At 42.1% G+C, this 27121-nt stretch overlaps 1 protein-coding gene across 1 annotated transcript; it reads left to right on the top strand.

Annotated features, from left to right (window-relative positions):
• Window positions 1–1640: 1640 nt before the first annotated feature.
• LOC126322976 (invertebrate-type lysozyme 3-like) lies at window positions 1641–25630 on the top strand. The gene is made up of 4 exons (XM_049994598.1): window positions 1641–1778; window positions 5554–5721; window positions 10765–10838; window positions 25133–25630. The coding sequence occupies exons 1-4, from the start codon at window positions 1709–1711 to the stop codon at window positions 25265–25267; spliced, it is 447 nt and encodes a 148-aa protein (XP_049850555.1). The 5' UTR covers window positions 1641–1708; the 3' UTR covers window positions 25268–25630.
• The last annotated feature ends 1491 nt before the right edge of the window (window positions 25631–27121 follow it).

The raw sequence follows: 27121 nt of genomic DNA, 5'->3' as shown, positions 1-27121 counted from the left end.
GGCACCTCGTGATGTGTAAATATTGGGCGACCCGGATAAGAAACGACTGTAGCTAGTAGCAACGGTCGGTTCAGATTTCAGCTACAACCAGAGAGGAAGATGCGGACAGTTTCCAATTAAAACAGCAGCCAGCCAAGAAGACCCAGAAGCTGTATCTAGTACGAGTGCAGAGTTTCACATAATTACAGCTAGCGAAGAAGCTCTAGCTTATGCAAGTCGATAAGCGATAAAACAACAGCTAGGCAGTAAGCTCATGAAAGCTTGGCAAAACATTCCAAAGGAATGAAACTGGCTTCGGATTCAACTCATGCTCCTGTAGAAACCATTGATAACATAACAAATCCTGATGTCAAAGAGCAAAATAATCTCCGCAATATTATCGGAGTGGTTCTTCAAAAAGATGAACAGAGTGTGCTCGAGACTGGAACGAAACATGTCTCATTCGACAATTTGTATTTGCAGGTATGTATTTTTACATTTCGTAGCTACAAGAAGGATATAAAATGTAGACTGGCAATGGCAAGGAAAGCGTTTCTGAAGAAGAGAAATTTTTTAACATCGAGTATTGATTTAAGTGTCAGGAGGTCGTTTCTGAAACTATTCGTATGGAGTGTAGCCATGTATGGAAGTGAAACATGGACGATAAATAGTTTACACAAAGAGAGATTAGAAGCTTTCGCAATGTGGTGCTACAGAAGAATGCTGAAAATTACATGGGTAGATCACATAACTAATGAGGAGGTATTGAATAGGATTGGGGAGAAGAGAAGTCTGTGGCACAACTTGACAAAAAGAAAGGACCGGTTGGTAGGACATGTTCTGAGGCATCAAGGGATCACAAATTTAGCATTGGAGGGCAGCGTGGAGGGTAAAAATCGTAGAGGGAGACCAAGAGATGAATACACTAAGCAGATTCAAAAGGATGTAGGCTGCAGTAGGTAGTGGGAGATGAAGAAGCTTGCACAGGATAGAGTAGCATGGAGAGCTGCATCAAACCTGTCTGAGGACAGAAGACCACAACAACAACAAGAACTACAAGAAGTATTATACTTACCAAGACACGACAGAAAGACTTTACTATAGATGCAATATGTCGTCACTTCCGACCAAACGTCACTTGATAATGGCAATAAGCCGAAACAGACCTGCTGTGTAAAACTTTATAACGACATATTACCTTATTGCATCTAGTTTTTGAGTACTAATTTTTATTATATCTAATACAGACGTATTCTATGTTGCAGGCCCAGAAGAACATAAAGTATCATAGAGAGTAACGATGACTATTTTTTGATAGGTGCGGAGCTGTACGATCCACGTGCTTCGCAGAGTTTCTCAGCAATCTTCATCTCAAGTACCGCGAAAGGCGTAATTAGCGTAACAGGATATCTCACTGTACTGTTTTCCCGTGACGTCAACTTCTTGCGTAGCTTCTGCTCTCTACGTCGATAGCAAGCGGGGTGGAAGGAATTGTGGCAGCTGCGAGTCCTTGGCCGTGACAGAAGATTCCGGGTGAGGATAAGCGAGGTACCGCCCGCCCTGGCCGGTCAATGGGAGCGACTTATTGTGGTGGGAGGGGGATTCCCGAGGCCATCCGAGGTCCGGCTATAAGTACAGGTGGGCGGCAGCGCGCCACGCCGGAGTGCAGTCAGCCGCCTGTGGTAGTCCTCGCAGCAGCAGCAGCAGCCAGCAGCCAGCAAGCAGAAGCATGGCCAACGCCGCAGCCACCGCAGTCTTCGTCGCCGCTTGCCTGGGCTCGTGGTGGGCCCTGGCTGCAGGTAAGTGTCTCCACACCAGTTCCAGCTTGAGAACCCCCCGGCGCTGTCTCTATGCGGTTAACGTTTCTCAGCCTCCCCCCTGTCAGAGAACCACTGAAATGTTGGGGAAAGCGTAGTTTACACTGCACTCATGTTAATTTTTTTTATTGTTGCTCACATCTGTAAGTTGGCGATATTGAATGAGACGTGGTTAATTTCATGTTCGGCATCCATAAGGAGAAATATGTAGATTTTCTCAGGTGTCTCACCCAAAATCTGATCATGATCAATTTGAGAACGGTTAGGACCGAAGCCGACAGCTTGCATTAGCAGGATTTCTGCGATACCTTTCTCTGTGAATTGCAGAAACCCGAAACCATTAGTACTTCAGACACAAAGATTTTAAACTTGGCTGAAACAGCAACTGTTGAAATTCTTCACGGTAAATGATGACAGCCAAAACAGTTGCAGGATAAAGATTTATTAAAATTCTTGACCACGGTTTCGGTATATCTAAATATACCTTCATCAGAAGTAAAATATACTAAAATCACATCCTGCAATGGAGATTCATAAAACAATTGTGCCAAAGGGTCGACCCTCTGTCCATAATTGTGTTGTATAAATGGAGATGATGTTTTAACAACTGACGACGCCTTTGGCACAATTGTTTTCTGAATCTCCATTGCAGGATGTGATTTTAGTGTATTTTACTTCTGATGAAGGTAATTTAGATATACCGAAACCGTGGTCAAGAATTTTAATAAATCTTTATCCTGCAACTGTTTTGGCTGTCATCTTTTACCGTGAAGGACTTCGGACGACGTTAATCTCCCCATCATATCTCTTTATAATAATCTGGCATTTATACAATTAATTCCAATAATGTATTAGTATGACTGCATCGTAAAATGAATACAGTTACTCTTTATGTAAACACACTACTGAACGTACACTACCATATTAGTTTCATATACAGGATTGGCAGAAACAGTCTGAAAAACTTTCATTACTGTCGCAGGGTAAGTTGTATCGAGAAATAATTGCTAAGAAAAAAAAAATTCTATACGTTGCGCTGTTTCCGAGTTAATTAACATAGAAATTAGCCAATCAGGCTGTTGTGTGCTTGAATTCAAGCGGCCTTCCAAGGACTGTGTCGCTAAATGTGTTCTTCCTTTGCTTACCTATAACCGAAGAAGAGAGAAATATAAAAATTGGACATGGATCGTTAGAAAGAATCGCAAGCCAGCCACAGGCTGAGCAGTCTTGTGTGCTGTCATGTACGCTATAGTCCGCCCGCGGTACCTGAATGGTCAGCGTGACGGATTGTCAGTCCTCAGGGTCCGGGTTCGATTCCCGGCTGGGTTGGGGAATTTTCTCCGCCCAGGGACTGGGTGTTGTGCTGTCCTCATCATCATCCTGTCATCCTCATCGACTGCAGGTGGTCCCAATCCGTATCTTCTGATACGGATCTCATTAGTGTCTTACTGTGATATTATAATATTATTATATTGACGATGGTTCTAAATTCACTGTTAAATGATTTTATGCTTGATATGTGCAACTTACTATGAATTTCCTATCGCTTGTCACTGTGAAATCAATGGTTTTTCCAGACAACACTATGTAGTTTATAATCTTCCAATTTCGTTACGGCTGCATTCAGTATCGGAGTATACACAGACCTTCAAGGGGTAAATTTTTAACATTGCAGAGCAGCAACGGACCCAGTTACTTACTGACTCTTTATGTCATATGAGGAACTAATAAAAATACTGTGATTTCATGTGGTAAAGTGTATTAACAAGACTTGTTTCGAATTTCATGAAAGGATTGCATCATGATATCTGTAATTGAGGAACTGTGTGTGTGTGTGTGTGTGTGTGTGTGTGTGTGTGTGTGTGTGTGTGTGTGTGTGTTGGGGCTTACGGGCGCTCAACGTCGAGGTCATCAGCGCCCTGACACACATTAAAAGAAACGGATGTGGACAGGCTTAGCAAAATATAAGCATACACACAAAGAAAGCAGGAAAAGAAGGAAAATGCTGTATAAGATAGTAAAACGTTAGGAAAACGAAAACGGAGCGTCAAGAAAGCCACAGGAAATTGTCATTGGCTGGCCACTTACATAAAATATGGGGGAGCTTCTCACCCTGTGAACAAATTAAGACCCTCTCCCTATAATCTCGGGAAAACACTAAACAAGTCAAAAAATGGTTCAAATGGCTCTGAGCACTATGGGACTCAACTGCTGTGGTCATTAGTCCCCTAGAACTTAGAACTACTTAAACCTAACTAACCTAAGGACATCACACACATCCATGCCCGAGGCAGGATTCGAACCTGCGACCGTAGCAGTCGCACGGTTCCGGACTGCGCGCCTAGAACCACGAGACCACCGCGGCCGGATGAATTTAGAAGTATCACCAACATAATACTATAATATTACAGTAAGACACTAATGAGATCCGTATCAGGAGAGGAAAATACCAAACTTTAACCACATTCGTCCGAGTGTTGCCTAAAAGAGATGGAAGGTCCGCTGGCAAGTCAGCCGCTGCCCGCTGGTCAGAAAATAAAACGCAATCCAAGAAAACGTGGCGCACAGTGACCTGGACGCCGCAAGCACCACACATTGGAGGGTCCTCTCGCCGGAGCAGGAAGCCATGCGTCATAGGCCTATCCGAAGCCTAGTGAGAAGAACCTCGTCCCGTCGACAGGGCTAGAACGAAGTACACCATGCACTCGTTGTGCGCTTGACTAAACGGAGCTTATTGTCAGTCACTTCCAGCCACTCATCCTCCCACGGATGGACGGCTCGTGAGCTGAACAGCCAGGTGAGTGCGTGCAGAAGAGGGATGGCACACTGAAATACTTGCGAATCGAGACAGGCCTCGTTGGCTGTTGACTAGGTTTTTAGAAAAAAAGTACCGTGTCGTCCAGGATGCATCCAAGTAGACAGATGAAAATTAATCTGCTCTTTTCCTTCTCAGCATTATATAACACGTTCTGGCTGTAGAAGAAACCGCAATAAATGTTTGACTCTCGGCGTGGAAACAGTCTCCATACTGAGGTTCGGTAGTCATTCGCTCCAACACAAAATTCAGTTTACGAAACACTATATCACATAATGTTCTCGCAAATCTGTCGTTGTCAATGAGTCCGGCGAGCGTGAAACCACGCCGATACGACCGGTCATGTTTCGTCGAATGCCGCTATGGCATACCGTTCAACAAAGGATCTTCCACGACGTCTTAACATTTTCGTGGTTGGAAGACAGAGCCGGAATCAGTATGATTTTCGCGAGGCGCCTTGACTGACATACTGCCGTCATTTATCAAACTTTTGCTGACTTTTATACGTTCTTTCAACTCTCAAGATATCTCCAACTGGCAGAAAAGTCTAACTTGTCAGTTTCAATCGTATACGTGTAACCGACAGTTAATCAGCTTTTAACATAGTACTATGGCACTGGGTGCCAATGTCCTCTGCTGTCGGTAAGACTGTTGGGAATCTATTTGCAGTATCTTACCTCAGCCAGCCGTTGCGGCCGAGCGGTTCTAGGCGCTTCAGTCTGGAACCGCGCGACCGCTACGGTCGCAGGTTCGAATTCTGCCTCGGGCATGGATGTGTGTGATGTCCTTAGCTTAGTTAGGTTTAAGTAGTTCTAAGTTATAGGGGACTGATGACCTCAGATGTTAAGTCCCATAGTGCTCAGAGCGATTTGAACAATTTTTATGGTACCTCAATTTTTATAATACTTGTTAAATTCCTACTATGGGACACTTCTTTTTCAGGTCAGTTGTCTCAGGAGTGCCTCGGTTGCATATGTGAGGCGGCGTCGGGATGCGACGTGAACTCCGGCTGCAACGGCGACGTGTGCGGTCCGTTCAAGATCACGTGGGCTTTCTGGGCGGACGCAGGCAAGCCCGTCATCTCCGGGGACAATGCCAACAGCGACGGAGGTCAGTCACGTCACTCACTCTCTGTGAAGGCAACGCACTAGCTGTCACGCTCACTCAGTTTTAATTCGTCACTGTGTTCATTTATGTAGAGTTCCTTCAGCGACAAGGAAGTAATAATCTGAAAGATGCACACTGCCTTACAATAAGTACCACTGCCCAAACTCCACGTCAGTTGCAGAAGGCAAGAGACGCTCTCCTGCATGTAATCTCTCCTTCTGAGATGCAGGCATGCTTATGGCGTAACTGTTCTGCAGTTCCAGTTAATTAAACCGAATATTTCTGTATTGTCAATTCCGTGCTGGGAAATTTATGTTACGATAAATTTTTCAGTTCTGCTGTCTCTAATGTATTTTGTTAAAAACGAAGTAATGCTACAAAATCGAGTTACAGCGAATAGTGGAAATATATAAGAAATTTGCGCTATATGTTCAAATACTTAGTTCGTTCTGTTGAGGTGCACTGATTTATTATGCAGATTTACAGTTCTGTGCCACTGTTACCTTAAGGAGTCGCTGTTGCGCATAACCACAGATATAGACCTTCAAAACAGATTTCTTTATCCCTCCTGTACCCATCAAACTTGGTATTTGCTAGAGATAGTAACCTCAGATTGCTTTTCCGTTAATACAGATTTCTCGGTTCATGAACAAAAAATATATTTTTATATTCTGTATGTCATGAAGAGAATTACCTCCTATAGGTATCGCGGAGTGAAGTCTCTCGGAAGTGGAAAGAAGTCAAACATTTTATCAAGTATGAGGCAATGTCATGACATAAATTATTAAATTTTTTTTATACAGAACTAGTGAAATGTATTGCAAATATGAGTACCAATATTTGATAAGCAACTCCAGAATATGATTTGGAGCTAATGCTAATTTTAGTAAGTAAAGCACAGATGGCGTGACAAACATGGATTAATGCCTGCCTGGGAGCCATGTTTTTGAAGCAACAGCAGGATAAAAATTTCTATATGATAGCGAGTAAACTGAAAAAGATGCTCCAAATATGAAACACCGACGAGGAGTAAAATAAAACGCTGAGACAGCCGCAAACGAAGTTTCTGGCAGATTAAATTTTTCCGCCGTAACGGACTCGCATTTGAAACGTTTCTTTCGCCCGCAAGTGTTTTATCGACTGTGCTATTCAAGTACAACTCAGGTCCCGTTCTCCTGCACAACTTGCGGTACTACATTCCTAGAAGGAAGGTCATCACGGATACACGAATTATGCATGTTGTTCCCAGAAATAATGTTCACTCTGCAACAGAGTGTGTGCTGATTTGGAACTTCCTGCAAGATTAAAACTATGTCCTGGACTGGGGCTCGAACCTGAAAACAATCTGCAAGGCTGTGGCTAAGTCACGCCTCGGTAATATCCATTTCCCCAATGTCCCGCAGGGTATTCATTAGAACTTACGAGAAGTTTGCAAGTTAGGAGATATGGTGTAAGTGGGTAGATCAGTCGGTTGAGCATTTTCTTCTGAAAGGCCGAGGTTCGAGGTCCGGTCCATCACACAGTTTTAATCCATTCCGCTGCGGAGTGAAAATTAATTCTGGAAGCTGGAATTCAAAAATTTTGTTTTATTCAACATAGTCATGGTATCGAATTATAGCACATCTAGTGTGAACGGCTATAATGATTCCCATTATTCACAGAAACAAGACTTAAAATGACACCAATTAGTGCTATAAGTCAATATCTCATCACGAAGGGACAGACACGTCGATACACATTTGAATAATGTTATGAAGGTGACTGTGTCTAAGAATGCGTATATTTTTATAAATTCCGCAATATTCTCCTTTGGGAACGTTTCACATTGTGTGTGTGTGTGTGTGTGTGTGTGTGTGTGTGTGTGATGTGCAGTAACATACCGCGTGCGTAATACGTTTTTGCACGTTACGTGATATGCTGCATCTTGATGCTGCTTGCCACGCCCCATCTGCCCCGAAAGCTTCACATAAGTCTAGTGTGAAAAGTGACCCCTGACCATCATAAGACCATTGTGCAGAATGAGCCCTCAACTGCATAATTTCAGTTAAATTCCTACAAAAATCCTAATGTTACACTGTCCTAAACTGAGAAATAGAAACGTAACACTCGAGCAGTGAAGACGCTGTACCACACACTGTGCAAGATTAAAGTAAGGAGACCATGTGAAGGTGAACCGAATCGGTGAGCACGGAAAGGCAGCCATCTGCTTCCAGAAACGCAGTAGCAGAAGGAGAAGGAATTCCACAAGTGTACAATAACGGAACAAATTAAAAAATGTTAGCTTTAGTCGTTAATTGTGATTTAGTAATCAGGCTCTGTACTCTACCTCGTTTCCTGCAGCGTTCTTTTCACCACTGCTCTTATCGTACTTAATTTAGCTCTGATAAGAATTCCAGTTTTGTTTCACGATGCATCACAGATATCGAAATTATTAGCCGCAGCTGAACAAGCATGCTGGCAAACATTTGCTCTACCCCAGTCATTGCGAAAGAACGAGCAGGAGTAGCTGTCGTAATATCCGACAAAAACAAGGTTGCGTCATCACTTTAAAGTCAGTATTTATTTATAGAGACTGTGTACTTAACGCTGCTGAAGAAACACCGCTATTAAGCAGAACCATTTTACCGCGAGGCCAGACCATCTGCAATAAACAAAAAATCCTATGTCTCGCATCATTGTAAGCACCTACAACATTTAGTTTTACTTCCAAGTAAAGAGTAACCGGCGTTGGGTTCACAAAAAATAGTTCGAAAACTTGAGATCGTAGAGTGACACACGTCTGTTATGTGCAGCGTATTTTAATGTGTTTGATGAACTATTGTTTCCCCTGAGATTCTCGAACATTCTGGAAGACTTTAAAACCATCTGCCTTTAAGGATTTTCGAATGTGGAAAATGTTGACATTTTCCTACAAACAGATTTATCAGTTTTCCTTGAAGTTTTGACCAACAGTTCAGACACCTTAAACTGTCTAAATTTTGGTTTTTAACTAAAACATGATGACGAACTTAAGTTACTTGCCACCATATTCTGTATTCCGATGATCTAAGTTATGGTTGGCTAAGTACTTGTCGAACCCAAATCTATTTGTTTCTCGTGTCTGCCATTTGTCACCAAAGCGTCTTCATTTTCGCAGATCTTTGTGTTGAAATGCAGTCAGGCTGTAGGTCTTCGGATATTCAGCCAAATGAAACACGCCGGCCGCTGTGGCCGAGCGGTTCTAGGCACTGCAGTCCGGAACTGTGCTGCTGCTACGGTCGTAGGTTCTGATCCTGCCTCGGGCATGGATGTGTGTGACGTCCTTAGGTTAGTTGGGTTTAAGTAATTTTAAGTCTAGGGGACTGATGACCTCAGATGTTAAGTCCCATAGTGCTTAGAGCCATTTTCTTTGAAACATGCCTGTATTATTAGCCTAGGATTACCTGCCTGTATTATTAGCCTAGGATTACCTGCCATGAAGGGCAACAAAACGGGGCGTAGAATATGTGGACGTACCGCTGTGCTATATGAGTGCTGCAGATGATAAGCAAAGAGGTCTTGCTGTGAAATGAAACGGCGCTCCAGATCATCAGTCCCCGTTGTCGGGCCATAAGGCGGGCGACATTTAGGCTGGTAACCCACTGCTGTTCTCTGCGTCTCCATGCACATCTTCGATGGTCATCGTGGACCGGTTTAAAGGGATATCCATCACTGAAGCTTCTACTACGTGAAAAATATTCCACGTCTGGTTTTGTTGCCCTTCATGGCAAACCAGCCTGAGCTTACATTTCAGCAAGATAGTGCCCGCTCTCATATGGCGAGAGTTTAGACTGCCTGTCTTTGTGCTTGCCAAACCCTGCCTTGGACAACAAGACCTCCAGATCGCTCCCCAAATGAGAACGTCTGAAGCAATTATGAGCAAGGCCTTCCAATCAGTTTGGAGCTCTGACGATCGAAACCTCCAATTGGACATAATCTGGCATGATATCCCTCATGAGGACATCCTACAACTCTGTCAAGTAATGTCAAGCCGAATAACTATTTGCATAAGGGCTGGAGATGGACCAACACGTCATTGACTTGCTCACTCCGTGAAGCTCTTCTCTTAAATAAATCAGCCAATTTTGCTAAAACTGTAATAATTTAGTTGTCTGTACTTGTGTATCACAGGTACCGATTTCCGACCAGTTCGGAAAATTCTTTCCGCTTAGATTCCTTTGTCTTAGAGTGTATTTGGAGGTACTAACCAACATAAAATCATACGAATTGTAATAGGCGTAATTATTAGTCTGAAAATGGCGTAAATACTAATGTAACGTTGTTCAGTATACGTCCTCAGTCACCAACAGAATTATCTGCACTTATACCCGTTAAGCATGAATGTAACATGCAAAAACCTAAATCGTAACATTATAAAGTGCTTTCGCTTTCTCTTTAGAATAATAGTGTTTAGACGAAGTTGTTCTGTATTTCAAGCATTCGACCTCTTTGCCCCAAAATGTCAGAAAGGGCACACATTTTACGTAGTTCAAAAGTAAACTAATATCTTTTCTCCGTAAATAGTCGGAGCTCTGCCTTTACGTCTCATCGACTGCATACACAGAAACTTTGCAGTTCGATATTGTTAGACAAGAAGGACAAACTTTACTCCTTCTTTTTTATCGTATGCACAAGTTTTACTTATAGTAACACTGATAAATATTGAAGAAAGAACTCTCCATGAACTAATAACTGTTAGTATCTACAAATAAGCATCTTTAAGTTGTAAAATTGGCTGATGTAATATCGTAAAAGGAAATGAAAAAGAGAAAAAAGCTGAGACAGTTTTGCTATCTTCATTAGCGTTAAGCACTGTTCCTTGAAGTACTCATTATTTTAATTGGAGTCCTGAATCCAAGTAAAGCAATCATCCTCTTCAGTTTAATTTATAGTGAAACTTTATACCTAATAATTTACCAAACATTACTTGGTCTCAAACGACCTATTCCTTCTAAGCTTTAAACATTTATTGCGGTAGAATTTGTCGACATTCTGTGTTGATTAATTAACTGTGATGCCTCGTTACAGCTTACGTGCGATGTTCGTCAGACGTGTACTGCGCAGCCTCAGCTGTGGGAGCCTACATGTCCAAGTACGCCACGGTAAGTGCTCCGTCTCATCAGTATGTACACGACTAGCATATATATATATATATATATATATATATATATATATATATATATATATCACTTATCTGGTAGGATAGCACAATGCAGTGATACTTACACTTGCTCAGATGTATATACAGGGTGGTCCATTGATCACGACCGGGCCAAATATCTCACGAAATAAGCGTCAAACGAAAAAACTACAAAGAACGAAACTTAGCTCGCTAGATGGAGCTGCCATAGGTCAAAAGGATATCAACTACGTTTTTTTTAAAATAGGAACTTCCATTCTTTATTACATACTCCTGTAGTACGTAGAGAAATATGAATGTTTCAGTTGGACAACTTTTTTCGCTTTGTGAAAGATGGTGCTGTAATAGTGACAAACATATGGCTCAAAATTTTATACGAACAGTTGATAACAATAGGTTTTTTAATTAAAATACAGAAAGTAGGTAGGTTTGAACATTTTATTTCGGTTGTTCCAATGTGATACATGTACCTTTGTGAACTTATCACTTCTGAGAACGCATGCTGTTACAGCGTGATTACCTGTAAATATCACATTAATGCAATAAATGATCAAAATTATGTACGTAACCTAAATGCATTTGGCAGTACGTGTAACGACATTCCTCTCAACAGCGAGTAGTTCGCCTTCCATAATGTTCGCACATGCATTGACAATGCGCTGACGCATGTTGTCAGGCGTTGTTGGTGAATTACGATGGCAAATATCCTTCAACTTTCCCCACAGAAAGAAATACGGGGACGTCAGATCCGGTGAACGTGCAGGCCATGGTATAGTGCTTCGACCACCAATCCATCTGTCATGAAATATGCTATTCAATACCGCTTCAACTGCACGCGAACTATGTGCTGGACATCCATCATGTTGGAAGTACATCCATGCTGTCATGCAGTGAAATATATTGTAGTAACATCGGTAGAACATTAAGTAGGAAATCTGCATACATTGCACCATTTTGATTGCCATGGATAAAATGGGGGCCAATTATCTTTCCTCCCATAATACCCCACCATACATTAACACGCCAAGGTCGCTGATGTTCCAGTTGTCGCAGCCATCGTGGATTTTCCGTTGCCCAGTAGTGCATATTATGCCAGTTTTCGTTTCCGCTGTTGGGGAATGACGCTTCGTCGCTAAATAGAACGCGTGTAAAAAATCTGTCATCGTCCCGTAATTTCTCTTGTGCCCAGTGGCAGAACTGTACACGACGTTCAAAGTCGTTCCCATGCAATTCCTGGTGCATAGAAATATGGTACGGGTGCAATCGATGTTGATATAGCATTCTCATCACCGACGTTTTTGAGATTCCCGATTCTCGCGCAGTTTGTCTGCTACTGATGTGCGAATTAGCCGCGACAGCAGTTAAAACACTTATTTGGGCATCATCATTTGTTGCAGGTCGTGGTTAACGTTTCACATGTGGCTGAACACTTCCTGTTTCCTTAAATAGCGTAACTATCCGGCGAACGGTACGGACACTTGGATTATGCCGTCCAGGATACCGAGCAGCATACATAGCACACGCCAGTTGGGCATTTTCATCACAATAGCCATACATCAACACGATATCGACCTTTTCCACAATTGGTAAACGGTTCATTTTAACACGGGTAATGTATCACGAAGCAAATACCGTCCGCACTGGCGGAATGTTACGTAATACCACGTACTTATACATTTGTCACTATTACAGCACCATCTATCACAATGCGAAAAGAGTGGTCCACTAAAACATTGATATTTCTTTATCTACTACACGAATATGTAATGAAAAATCGGGGTTCCTATTTAAAAAACGCAGACCATATCCGTTTGACCTATGGGAGCGCCATCTAGCGGGCCAACCATAGCGCCATCTGGTTTCTCCCTTCAAGGTAGACGAGTTTCGTTCTTTGTAATTTTTACGATTTATCCTTGAGAGAGAGAGAGAGAGAGAGAGAGAGAGAGAGAGAGAGAGAGAGAATGTATATGGAAGAAAAAATTTCTCTACTGGTTTACATGTCTTCCTGTCATAGCTGAAATTTGCAGCGACAAAGAAATGGGAACCACAAATTTTCACAGGACTATATTGCATTTTCTTTTCTGCAGCCAGTTTTAATAGAAAACCTTTACACGGTATCTTATATATGTTTATTAGAGTATCGTGTAAAAATTTGAAGTTCATTGCTCAAACACTTTTCGAAAGTTTTGTAAACAACTTTTCCTCCTTAAAATATACATATCAGTGAGGATGTTCATTTGAGTATCGTGTAAAAATTTGAAAGTATGTTGCTTAAAGGAAGTGGAAAGTGAAATGGATCGCAGAATGAGAACTGACGAGATGTTGAGCAGCGTCGAAGAGGAGAAGAACTGCATGAGGATGATACAGAAGAGAAAAACATCTTGGGTGGGGCACAAGTTACGTAGGAATTGTGTGCTATAGAGAATCATGGAGAGAAAAGTAGAATGAAAAGAGGGAGAGAAACAAGATGATCTGGAATACTAACAGATGTGAAGAGAGGAAGAAGTTACAAACAATGAAAGAGGATACTCAGGACAGGAAGACATGGAGGGTGTCAACTTGGTTCATGTATTAGGGCAGCTTTATTGAAAGAGAGAGCCTGTGAAAATAAGTAAAAAAAAACAATTAATTGTAGCTACATGAGTAGAGTGCATTACTGTTACACCAATAACATATGCATATCATGTAAACTGACTCGTTCTTCATCATTTCGATAAAAGAATCATTCAATTGATCTGTGGAACAAGCAACTAAATCTTGTAACTCTTAAATCGAAAATATAAAATTACACACGTTTACAATATGAACTTGTACTTTTAATATATACAATAAATACTCAAAGGCGGGTGTGCATAAAAATAAAGTTCCACTTTCACGAAATAATTTTTGAAGTCAGAACTGGTATAATGTAACAAAAACAGACAGTCTAGATCGAAGAAAGTGTTTATTTTTCTGGTAACTGGTACCAGTCATAGAACGACCGTTTTCAAACCAGTACGTAACACCGCTGATGATGCGTGTAGCCAGTAAGTGGAACTGCTGTACGTGCTAAGAGGCACCGATCAGCAACACTATTGTCGGCTAGTGCCTCTTAGCAGATACAGCAGCTGTTGTTGATCGGTGCCTCTTAGCACGTACAACAGCTCCACTTACAGGCTACACGCGTCATCAGTGGAGTTATGTACTGGTCTGAAAATGGTCGTTCTATGACTGAAACCAGTTACTGTTTCGGAAAAATAAACACCTGTTTCTATCTAAACTAGCTGTTTTTTGTTAGATTAACTGCACGAGTTTTTACATAGTCCTCTGATGTCCACTTCAGAGAACATTGTAACGTAGATAACAATAAAACAGCTTTGGTTCTTATTTGAAAAAGTACAGTCCAGAAGCACAGGCACAGATTAAAGCTTTGATTTCTGTCTTTGTGTTCATAAAAGAAGCCACAATATGAGATTGAAAATTTTACTATTTTTTTTAAAGAAACAGCAACATCATTTGTTAAACGAAAAAGTGATTCCGGCAACAAAGCCATTTTCGAAGAATTCCCTGATTTGCTGCGATCTCTGTTTGCTTTTTTTTCCTTTTTTGAGGTTCCTTTTTTCTTTTGTTGAGGGGTCCCTTCTTTGTCTATACGCATTTGTTCAGCGGTAGCACATGTTCAACAGCAGATGTTTCATACTGGCTGTTTTCCTTGGTGTATTCTTGTAACAAGACGTGATCAGTATACCACTCGAGTATTGCGGTTCTAGACGGGCGCCATTTTTACTAGTTTCTTCTTCATTGAGGAGGATATATCTCAAAATTAGTTTTATATCGTAAATATTTTTAATCTCACACTCGCAATTTTAGAATTACAAGCTTCATACTTATGTGCAGTTTTCTGTCGCCTCTAGTTCCACCACTCAAAGCGCAAATAAATTTACACTGCAGTCACAATATAAGGAGCATACAGAATGGAAACTCAGCTACAACTCAAGCGTCAAAATTAAGGCGCCCAGCGCGAAGTCTGCCATATTGATACCGTGTAAACAGCTACACTATGTGGTCACCAGGCTGAAAATGACTTACAAGTTCTTGGCGCCCTCCATCGTAGTGCTGGAATTCAATATGGTGTTGGCTCACCCTTAGTCTTGATGACAGCTTCCACTCTCGCAGGCATACGTTCTATCAGCTGCTAGAAGGTTTCTTGGGGAATGGCGGCCCATTCTTCACGGATTGCTGCACTGAGGAGAGGTATCGATGTCGGTCAGTGAGGCCTGGCACGAAGTCTGCTTCCAAAACATCCCAAAGGTATTCTATTGGATTCATGTCAGGACTCTGTGCCGGACAGTCCATTACAGGGATGACGTTATTGTCGTGTAACCACTCCGCCATAGGTAGTGCACTATGAACAGGTGCTCGATCGTGTTAAAAGATGCAATTGCCATCCCCGAATTGCTCTTCAAGAGTGAGAAGCAAGAAGGCGCTTAAATCATCAATGTAGGCCTGCGCTGTAACAGTGCCACGCAAAACAACAAGGGATGCAAGACCCCTCCATGAAAAAACACGACCACGCCCTCCCACCTCCTCCGAATTTTAATGTTGACACTACACACGCTGGCAGATGACGTTCTCCGGGCATTTGCCGTACGCACACTCTGCCATGGGGTCGCGGTTGCCACATAGTGTACCGTGATTCGTCACTCCACATAACGTTTTTCCACTGTTCAATGGTCCAATGTTTACGTTCCTTACACAAAGCGAGCCGTCTTTAGGCATTTATCGGCTTGTTGTGTGGCTTATGAGGCGCCGCTGGAGCACGAAATCCAAGTTTTCTCACCTCCCGCCTTACTGTCATAGTACTTGCAGTGGATCCTGATGCAATTTGGAATTCCTGTGTCATGGTCTGGATACGTGTCTGACTATTATACATAACGACCCTCTTCAACTGTCGGCGATCTCTGTCAGTCAACAGACGAGGTCAGCCTGTACGCTTTTGTGCTGTACGCGTCCCTCCACGTTTTTACTTCACTATCACATCGGAATCAGTGGACCTAAGGATGTTTCAGAGTGTGTAAATCTCGCGTACAGACGTATGACATAAGTGACACCCAATGACCTGACCACGTTCGAAGTCCGTGGGTTCCGCAGAGCGCCCCGTTCTGCTCTCTTACGACGTCTATTGACTACTGTCGCTGATATGGAGTAACTGCTAGTAAGTGGCAGCATAATGCACATAATAGGAAAAACGTATGTTTTTGGGGGTGCCCGAATACTTTTGATCACATAGTGTGTCAGTCGCGATCAGTTCACTGTTCTGCAAAGTTGTGTGTGCATTATGTCAGAGCCAACTGAATTCGAACGTGGGGGAGACTATTGGTGCTCACATGATGGGTGCTCCCATAACCAGGATAGACGAAGGGCTTGATGTTTCAAGAGGCACCGTATCTTTGATTTATATCGTTTGCAAGGAAAGCGGAAAAACATCGTCCACTAAGTCAAAAAGCGCAAAAAAGCATGTATTAAGTAATGGTGGCAGACTATGGAGCGATGGAAGGACGAGTATTGCTGCCCGCTGTTTCTTAGTTCTAGCCGTGTTTACGTCCCAAGAGTTAAGCAATGCGGAGGTTTCATGATGACTGGTGCAGTCATATTGTCATATTCCATGAGCCCCATGGTCACATTACTGCATAGGATTATGTGACCATTCCGGCTGTCAGGTCCATCCCATACTACAATGTATGTTCCCCAATAGTGATGGTGTGTTCCAAGATAATAAGACATCTGTTCTGACATTGTTAGGGATTGGATTTGTGAGCACTAGGACGAACTGTCGCATCTCCTCTGGTCAGCAGGCACCAGATCTCAATATTTTTGAGCCTTTGTGGTCTGCTTTGGAGAGAAGGATTACTAAACACATCCATGATCTTTACCTGAACTTGCCACTATTTTGCAAGAAGAATGGTGTTAGATTCCCTTGAAAATCATTCAGAGTCCGCATTTATTCTTTCCAAGAGGCCTGGGAGCTGATTTGAACGCCAACAGTTTTCCTGCCCCGTTTTAGGCTTGCTAATGTGCTGCACTTTCAGTGTTTCCATATTTTTGCTCATCCCCTAAGCACCGCATAGTGATAAATGTGGCGAACCGTATCCAGTTGTCTGAGATAGGCAACGACAAATGTTCTGCAGCAGGGCATTACAACGTCACTGTCAGACAGACTTACTGCCTCACTTTCCCTTCCTTCCTCCCCCCCCCCCCCCTCTGTCTCTTGCTCTCTCACTCACACGCACACACACACACACACACACACACACACACACACACACACACACACACAGTTACGCTCTACACAGCATCTGCACTGTTACTATCATTGCCTACTGCTTGGCTAGTGAGTATATAGCCTGTTGCTTGGCTAGTGATTCTAGGTTATTGTCTTGAAGTATTGTTCAGGTCGTAGATGTTTGCGTTATACATTTTATGTCATTTACTTATTGCAGTTACTCCACCGAATAAGCATTTGGCATCACTTACGTGACTTGACTTCGGAGAACTATGAAATTTTCACTCACACTTTTGTATTGACTCGTGTCGATATGCTTGCCTACTCCCTTGAAGTGAAGATCCCTTCTTCTAACCAGTTTCCATTTAGTAGCTCAACATCAAATGACTGCTTCGGCAGATTAGGCTTCTGTTATAGGTCGACATGTCTCGTCCATCCAGACTGGTTTCTCGGGACATGTTGCCCAAAAATTGTAAGTTTTACTCTCTTAATACTTTGAAAGTCCTCACATTGGTACCAACTGAACACGGAGAATCGACCAGAAACATTTCAGATAGAAGCAGTTCTGTTTCTCGACATAGCTCCGATGTCAGCACGAGGTGTCCGAGGAGCAGAAAAATGTGAGGAGGACGGGAGCTCTGTGCACAGAGAGCTTCCTATGTAACAGCAAATAAAGGCACATCATACAGAACTGGTATGAATTTCTCAAAAATTTCTGAAATTTTTATCTTTGTAAGGCATTCAGGTGACAGAATGTGCTACTCATTAATTCGAGCGAACAGTAACGGTAAACTTGGAAGAACTGATATACGAGGGGCGGTCAGTAACTAATGCAATGTTTTTTTTTCTTCTCAGTCAATTTCCGTTTAAAAAACGTTGAATTTGTTGTGGGACATCGTGGAATATTCCCGCTTCAGTCCTATAGTTTCAGGAAGTTTCGACAGGTGGTAGCGCTATACGTTGCCTTCAAAATAGCGTCTGTAACGGAGCGAAAACAATAGCACGCAGATATTGATAGGTGCTTGCAGAATGTCCACAGAGATCTGACAATGAACAAAAGGGCTCATACAAGTTTACGCACCCGAGAGGAGGCCACAAAACTTCATTGGGTTGTTCTTCCTCATGCTTCGTACGGACTCGGATCTCGGACTTTTCGACTTCCATCTGTCTGGCCCAATGAAGGATGCACTCCCCTGGAGCAGTACGTGGATGACGGGGATGTTATTGATGCAGCAAGACGTCGGCTCCACGTCGACCATAGAGTGGTACCACGGGGGCATACAGGCCGTCCCAGTAAGGTGGTGTGAAGCAATCGCATTGAATGGAGATAAAGTTGAAAAATATGGGGTTGTAGCCAAAAGAGTGGGAAATAATATGGTGTATTGGAATACTGAATAAAACCAATCTGCTTTCAGAAAAAATCTCTTGCCTTGGTTATTGAACCCCCTCTTGCTGGCAAAGGAAAGATCTGTGACTGATATGTTTTAACAATTTTACTCCCCGATACAGCCTCTCTCGTTTGCTCACAGCTGACTTTATTTTGGCCCTCTTCGGACACACCAAGCACTATGTTTTAACATCTTATGAATGAACTGGTTATCCGTGAATCAGTATCAGTGAAACAGAATTTAGATTTCTGAAGATGTAGATAATACTAGATGCACAGAATAAACTCTGCCTGTAAGAGCTTTGTAACTTGTGGAAGGTGGTCAGGTAAGATATGCACTCCCTTGCGGACACATCCGTACGAACGGCTGAATTGATTTCAGATAAACCGTTCTAAACAAAAAACAGGATAACCGGATCGAAATTTGTGTTCTTCTTCTTTTGAACACGAGCTCTGAGTATTAAGTATTTCGCTCGGCGGCTGAGGACAGGCCAGTAGCTACCGATCCCATGGAAAGTATCAACTCGAAAACATTAAGCGAAGATGCACATCCTACTAAGTCAAATATATTTTATGTGTAAACTTGGCCTTAATCAAGAATAACTTTCAGAATCTAGTTTGGTGTGTGTTTAGCTTTGTGTAATGTCCACGTGTAAAGTAAACACGAAGCGTAGAGAATTCCGCATGAATGTGACGGCCAAAATTTTTCGAAGAATCAACACGTCTCATTAACATGCCAGTGCTTGTACCATAAACAACAGATGAACAAGAGAGATTTCTTTCACATCTGTGACGTGCAGCAGATAACATTTCCCAGAAGCCGGACACCTCAGGTTCTTAACGACTACTCGTTCACTCACTAACGAGAGGCCATGTCAGATTAGTACGTTAAAACGCAGGAGCTCCACGTAGTTCCCAGAAGTTGCGGTAATGTATTTGTCCCCGGACTGGAAATGCCGGAAGAATGCTGCTGTGATAATAGCTACGCATCATGCGTTGGATGCGTGAAGGCGGGAGATGGTCATATAACGACCTGCTGCCTAAACACAGAGCTAAGAGGACGACCACAGGGCTCAGGTGTTGCGAATAACGGCAGTCAGCTGGCGCTGCCTTGGAGGAACTATCGACTGACTGCATCGAATATAAAACATATGACACTACAGAAACCTGCTGACTACAAAACAAGACCTCTGTAAGGAACGAATTCAACGTCCGTGCGCATTTCCCTTGAGTCGAAATGCGATGCATATTGCTGCATAAGGAAATATGAACGGCAAAGTTGATATGGCTACGGGACATATTATTCTCACCAGTCACTTGCAATATCTTTATCTTTTAGTGATGGTGTCTTGTTACAAAAACAACAATAATATATCCCGTTAATTAAGAGGTATGACAGGTCTGAATATTAACGAATCATTAGTTTAATACGTCGTGATTACAAAATACGAACATGAAAGATTTACACAATAGTGGTAAGAGTAAAGCAGAATCAGGTCTGAGGGAGACATCAGTTTGTGTTCCCGAGAAATGTACGAATACGGAAGGCAATATTCGTCTACGAGTTCTCTTTTTGGAAGAGATAGTGAAGAAAGGCAAACCTACGTTTATGGCATTTGTAGATTTAGAGAAAGCTTTCGACAGTGGTGATTAGAACACTCTGATCGTAATTCTGAAGGCAAGAGGGGTAAACTACAGGGAGCGGAAATTATCTGTTAGTTGTGTAGCAATTGTACTGCAGTTATAATCGTCGAATGGCATGGAATGGGAGCTGCAGTATAGAAGAGAGTGAGACGGTGTTTCAGTCTATCCCCGATGTTATTCAGACCGTACGCTGCGTGACCAGTAACGGAAACGAAGTCGAAATTTCGATAGGGAACCAAAGTTCAATGAGAAGGAATAAAAACTTCGAGCTTTACCAAAGACGATATAATTGATAATTGGAAGATCAGTTGAAAAGAATGGATGAAGTGTTGAAAAGCAGTCGTTAGATGCATTTTGACAAAGGTAAAACAAAAATTAATGTGGTCGAATCAAAGTTGGCGACGGTTAGAATATTAGATTAGATGTGGAAATGATTATGATGATGATTTATGGCGGAGGGCGCTAAACAGCAAGGCTAACAGCGCCCTTGCATTAATGATATACCGAAGAAGATGGTAAAAATCTATGGAAGACCACCAATAAAGTGGAAAATTACGTTTAATCCCACCACAGGAATCGTGAAGCAACCCCAAAAGGTGTACTTCAGAAAAGCCCGTAATAAAATCCCAGAGAGACACAGCGGGATAACTAAATAAAATGGATAAAATGGATAAAAACCTGCGAAGATCCTGTTGAAAAAGGGGACAGGTAACCGTAGTTGGTTGACGACTTAGAAATAATACGTGACCCCGCCACTATGTGACACATTAAGATCTCACACCCAGTTTTTGAGAAGAATTCCGGAACCACTCAAAATCTTACGACACGAACAACACTCTCCTCGCAGAACTTAAGAGCCGAAAGTAGCTTTCGTATGATGTACCACTGCAAAGTAACATGGTCCTATGAAACTTGGACCATGCATAGAAGGAACTGTTACTGTATGGTACATAAGGTAAATGAAATAACTATTCAATGAGACGACCAGAAATTGCACTTTTATTTGAAGACGGTATTTACACTACTGCCCATTAAAATTGCTCCACCACGAAGATGACGTGCTACACACGCGAAATTTAATGACAGGAAAAAGATGCTGTGACATGCAAATGATTAGCTTTTTACAGAATTCACACAAGGTTGGCGCCGGTGGCGGACACCTACAACGTGCTTACATGAGGAAAGTTTCCAACCGATTTCTCATACAGAAACAGCGGTTGACCTGCGTTGCCTGGTGAAACGTTGTTGTGATGCCTCGTGTAAGGAGGAGAAGTGCATACCAACACCTTTAAGACTTTGATAAAGGTCGGATTGTAGCTTATCGCAATTGCGGTTTATCGTACGCGACACTGCTGCACGCTTTGGTCGAGATCGAATGACTGTTAGCAGAATATGGAATCGGTAGGTTCGGGAGGGTAATACGGAACGCCGTGCTGGATCCCAACGGCCTCGTATCACTAGCAGTCGAGATGACAGGCGTCTTATCCGCTTGGCTGTAACGAATCGTGCAGCCACATCTCGTTCCCTGAGTCAACATATGGGACGTTGGCAAGACAACAATCATCTGCAAGAACAGTTCGCCGATGTTTGCAGCAGCATGGACTATCAGCTCGGAGCCCATGACTGCGGTTCCTCTTCACGCTGCATCACAGACAGGAGCGCCAGCGATGGTGTACTCAACGACGAACCTGGGTGCACGAATGGCAAAACGTCATTTTTTCGGATGAATCGAGGTTCTGTTTACAGCATCATGATGGTCGCATCAGTGTTTGGCGACATCGCGGTGAACGCACAATGGAAGTGTGTATTCGTCATCGCCATACTGGCGTATCACCCAGCTTGATGGTATGTGGTGCCATTGGTTACAAGTCTCGGTCACCTCTTGTTCACATTGACGGCACTTTGAACAGTGGACGTTACATTTCAGATGTGTTACGACCCGTGGCTCTACCCTTCATTCGATCCCTGCGAAACCTAAATTTCAGCAATATAATGCACGACCGCATGTTGCAGGTCCTGTACGGACCTTTCTGGATACAGAAAGTGTTCGACTCCTGCCCTGGCCAGCATATTCTCCAGATCTCTCACCAATTGAAAACGTCTGGTCAATGGTGGCAGAGCAACTGGCTTGTCACAATACGCCAGTCACTACTGTTGATGAACTGTGGGATCGTGTTGAAGCTGCATGGCAGCTGTACCTGTACACGCCATCCAAGTTGTGTTTGATTCAATGCCCAGGCGTATCATGGCCGTTATTACGGCCAGAGGGTGTTGTTCTGGGTACTGATTTCTCAGGATCTATGCACCCAAACTGCGTGAAAATGTAATCACATGTGAGTTCTAGTGTAATATATTTGTCGAATGAATATCCGTTTATCATCAGCATTTCTTCTTGGTGTAGCAATTTTAATGGCCAGTAGTGTACACTGAAGCCACTGCGATTTCTAATGGTTCCGTGTATATTAAAAGGGGGGGGGGGGACACCGTTCTTAATAGGGCGTGTGATCGCCATGGACGGCAGCGCATGCTCTGCAACGTGCTCCCACGCTGGGCACAAGGTTGGTAAGAAGTTCTTCTGGTAGAGCGTTCCATTCCTCTACCTGCGCGGTTAACGACTGTTGGATGGTCGTTGCCGCATGTGAAATTGCTGCAATGTGTTTGAAATTTCACCCGCCGTTTGACGTGTGTGTCCCTTCATGTCTGTTACACAATGCAGCCGTTATGTGCTCCTGTAACTGACGGTGGGGACCTCCCCTCTCCTTCTAGCAACAGTGCCTCTGGTTCGGAACGCTCATAGTGCCCGGGAAACAAATCTAAAGTCGCCCAAATACGTCTCCGCACCTTGCTGTAAAGACCAACACCGCCATAGTGCATCGTAACCGCTCGCTGATTGACACAGTGTCTTTTCCCATTTCTTCGACTGCATCGCGTTGCACGGCGAGCTTCATTTGGCGCTGTAGTCGTGCTAACCTCTCGAAATGTGACATACAACTCTCTGTGCACGGCTGGGATACCTCTGGAAACGTGCTCCCGCACTTTCATTAATTCTGACCGAGTTGTTAATATTTTATGTTACTTATCTCGCCCTTAGGTTTTGCAGAGTAGGATTTTATGACATTATATAGTTTATTGTACCATATTCTGGCGTTGTATTCACAAATCCGAGAATTCCTGAACATCATTCTAACAAAATATCTCCCCTCAGCCTAATTAGTTCTAATATTACACTTTCTGATTCTGTAGGCTGCCTTAAAAATTCCTGTGTTATCAGTGACATTCACTGTCCAGGAGATCGTCGGATATCAACTTTATAGCAGCAGCCATAAAAACTATACAGAACCTATTCTAAAATAAACATAGTATTAATGGCTGGTGTTCCGTATCTCTTGGAGGCATCCATTTAGCTAGAACATACGTTCTATGTAACATTATACGTGACGAATTGATGAGATACTGGACCCGCATCCATGAAGAGAGTCATGCAGATTTAGGTGTTCCGTGGTTTCCCGAAACTGCGAAAAGGCAAATATCAGTATGATTCCTTCAAAGAAGATACAGCATATTCCCTTCTTCATTCCTCTCTTGTGCAAGTTTGTGCACCACCTCTTAGTGACTTCTAGGCCGACGGGACGTTAAACTTCCTTCTGTTCTTTTCTTACACATTGTAATAGTTAATTAACTCAATTTTGTGATTCCACTTCTTCGTTAAAAATATGTTGTTGCATGGGTTGTGCAATCCATGTTCGTGTATTATACCATCAGCATTCACAAGAGCAGTATTTGTAAATCTTTGCTCTATTTTTACTCTTGTATGTCTTACAAAAGTTCGAATGTCACTTTAGGTCGTCTGTCATGATTGTATACTTTTATTGGTTATATTTGATGGGGATTAAAAACCACACAGGAGCAATGAATGTCAAAACAATTTCAGCAGTTTACATTAATGCAGAGTACTTTATGAGGATAATAAAATTAGAGTTAAGAAGGGATAAAGCTCTTGCACTTCCCTTCGTTGTTAAAGATATTCTATATATTGCTGAGACAGTTACAAACCGGAGAAGGAATCGCTAAAGTATGGGTATGCGAGCAGAAAATGAGGATATGTATGGTCTACTGCTTGCGCACGAATAAGTCGTTGTTTCCGAGGATGAGAAAGAATAAGTTCAGAAATTTAGTAGAAGAATACAGAGAGTTAAGTACGAGCATAATTAAACTTCCGGGCAGATTAAAACTGTGTGCCGGACCGAGACTCGAACTCGGGACCTTTGCCTTTCGCAGGCAAGTGCTCCACCAACTGAGCTACCCAAGCACGACTCACGCCCCGTCCTCACAGCTTTACTTCTGCCAGTACCTCGTCTCCTACCTTCCAGACATTACAGAAGCTCTCCTCGCAGGAAGCTACTGGAGTTGTTTGACTAAATTATACACATGAATAGCGACAGAATACATCAAAAGTGTGTCCATGGAGACCTCCAGGAAGGCTGAGAGGAGATAGACAAAGAAAGGATTGGAAGGCAGAAATTACAAATGTCATGCAGGACAGACGTTTGATAGATAGTTGTATCTGCACAGCTCGCTATTTTAAGTTTTAAAATTTAGTTTTGATGGACAATAATGCGACAGAAAAACAGCCGCGGCTTGTTCTAAGGAATTATGCAAGAATTGTCCAAGACTAACTACGGGAAATTATAGAATAGACGTATGTCAATCGCAGGATGGAGAATTCCACCTAGTTTCTTCCGACCTAGATTAATTTTGTGATGCTGAAGGTGCTCTTTACACTATTCGTTATTTCAGTTGGAGCCTCATGGTGCATGGAGAACATCAAATCTGAAGTGAATAGGAGGCAATACGTTTCCTTAATATTGCTTGCACACTTCCGAAATTAATATAGGTTTTACAGATTATTAATATAGAGTGTCTTCGAACATGGATTGACAACATTTCTCTTAATTTCTTTCAGGACTGTAACGGTGACGGACAGATTGACTGCTTCGACTATGCAGCCATTCATCGACTCGGCAAGAACGCCTGCAATGGCCAGATAGATCTAGGCTTCCAGAACAGGTTCCTGCAGTGCCAGAACGCTTTGGGATAAGCCTTGAGGATGGTGTCAAAGAACGTCCTGTTTCCTTCCGAGACACTACACTGATGGCGTAATTTCCCAGCAATACTGAGGTGCCTCAAGTTTCGGCAACAGACGAATCGTTCGTAACATAATGAAATGTGTCGTATTCTCCTTGTGGACATAAACTTGCATTTCAACTCATTTTCTGTTTAATCGAGCAAGAATCTTTTGTGACCTCAGATAGCAAATAATAGTTCTCCTTTAAAGACAATCACATTTGATAATTATTCCACATAGTATTCACAGTATTCATTGAAGCTCATATCATGTAACCTGTGTATCTGTGTCACACAAAATAATGTCACAATAAACTAAAGAGCCCAAAAATTTGAATGAAGTAATCATTATTTTTATTAATTGATTACTTTATTGTAACACAACGTATCTACTGTGAGGTTAATGATAATAGGCAAACGGTATTTTTCCATTCTGAACATTTAGGGTGGATCCGGACTTATCAAACAAAACTTTCTAGCAGTTTCCCGGTAATTGTATGTTTGTATCGCAGTTTGAACCACAAGGTACATAATAGTACTCAGCATATTACATTTCACTTTTTAAGTCCGAGAAATATAAAAGCAGACACTGTTCATAAGTAAATGCAAATGAAATAACGTCTGTACAAGGAAAAGGAATGAATATTATGGGATAAAATTTGAGTTAGTTCCTCTCGCTCACAGTCCTATCATATGAACGTGACTCAATCCGCTCTTTTAAAATGAGAGAAGAAAGATGTTTTAGAGAGCGAGCCATGCCAAAACAACTCAACATGGCGTGCAGGATATTTTTGACAAGTAAAATACCTTCAGAGTCCAAGGAGAAAGTGATAATTCTGATTCCAAAGAAGGTAGGTGTTGATATGCAGAAGTACTACCGAAACATTGTTTAATAAGTCATGATTGTACAATCCTGACACGAATTATTTATAGGAAAATGGAAAAACTATCAGAAGCCTATATCTCTGGATATCAGTTTGGATTATGATAAAATTTAAGAACGTGCAAGGCAGTACTGATCTTAGAATACATGTTGTAGAAATGCAAATTACCGATTATACTTCTGTAGATTTAGAGAAAGCTCCTGACAACGTTGAATGAACTATGCTCCCCAAAACTTTGAGGGCAGCGGGGATAAAAAACAGGAAGTAAAAGTTTATTTGCGGATTCAAAAAGCACATGGCAGTTACAATAACCGATAATGATGAATGGGAGCAGTGGTTGAGAAGGGAGCAATATGGGGTTATAGACTACTTCCAATGTTGTTTGATTTTTACATTTAGCAAGGACTAAAGGAAATAAAATACAATATAGAATCGGAATTAAAGTTTAGGGAGGAGAAACAAACATTTTGAGGTTTGCTGATCACACGGTAATTCTGTCAGAGATGGTAAACCCTTGAAAGAGCAGTTTAAAGGAATGCACAGTGTTTGAAAAACAGATTATAAGATGAACATTAACAAAGTAAAACAAGGATAAAGGAGTTTAGTAGATCCATGTTGAGAATAAGAGAAAATATGTAACATATAGTGGGTTATAATTAAACTTTCATTCCTTGAGAGTCCCCTCATGAAAAACGACAATTGTATGACAATTAAACTTTATGGAAACATTTGTAAGGACATTCGCAAAAGAAATACCGAAGAAACTATCGACAGGAACACAATTTCCACGTTAGAGGGTAACGTTTGTTAATTGCGTACATGTTTACATTCTGAGTAAAAAACTTCACTCAATGTGACGACCATCCTCATCCACGACAGCCTGAAACTGCACAACGTATACCATTCCACAATCTTTCATAGCAAATTTAGAATCGTGGACCATG

The sequence above is a fragment of the Schistocerca gregaria genome, chromosome 2, assembly GCF_023897955.1.
Source record: "Schistocerca gregaria isolate iqSchGreg1 chromosome 2, iqSchGreg1.2, whole genome shotgun sequence".
NCBI classification, from domain to species: Eukaryota; Metazoa; Arthropoda; class Insecta; order Orthoptera; family Acrididae; genus Schistocerca; species Schistocerca gregaria.
Note: the sequence above shows the minus strand (reverse complement) of the source record. Positions and strands in the feature narration are given on the sequence as shown.

Bases quoted from the DNA above. Each gene is read 5' to 3' on its own strand.
- LOC126322976 (XM_049994598.1), top strand. From the start codon at position 1,709: ATGGCCAACGCCGCAGCCACCGCAGTCTTCGTCGCCGCTTGCCTGGGC. The intron at 1,779-5,553 runs GTAAGTGTCTCC...CTTCTTTTTCAG, and splicing joins GTGGTGGGCCCTGGCTGCAG to GTCAGTTGTCTCAGGAGTGC. The intron at 10,839-25,132 runs GTAAGTGCTCCG...AATTTCTTTCAG, and splicing joins ACATGTCCAAGTACGCCACG to GACTGTAACGGTGACGGACA.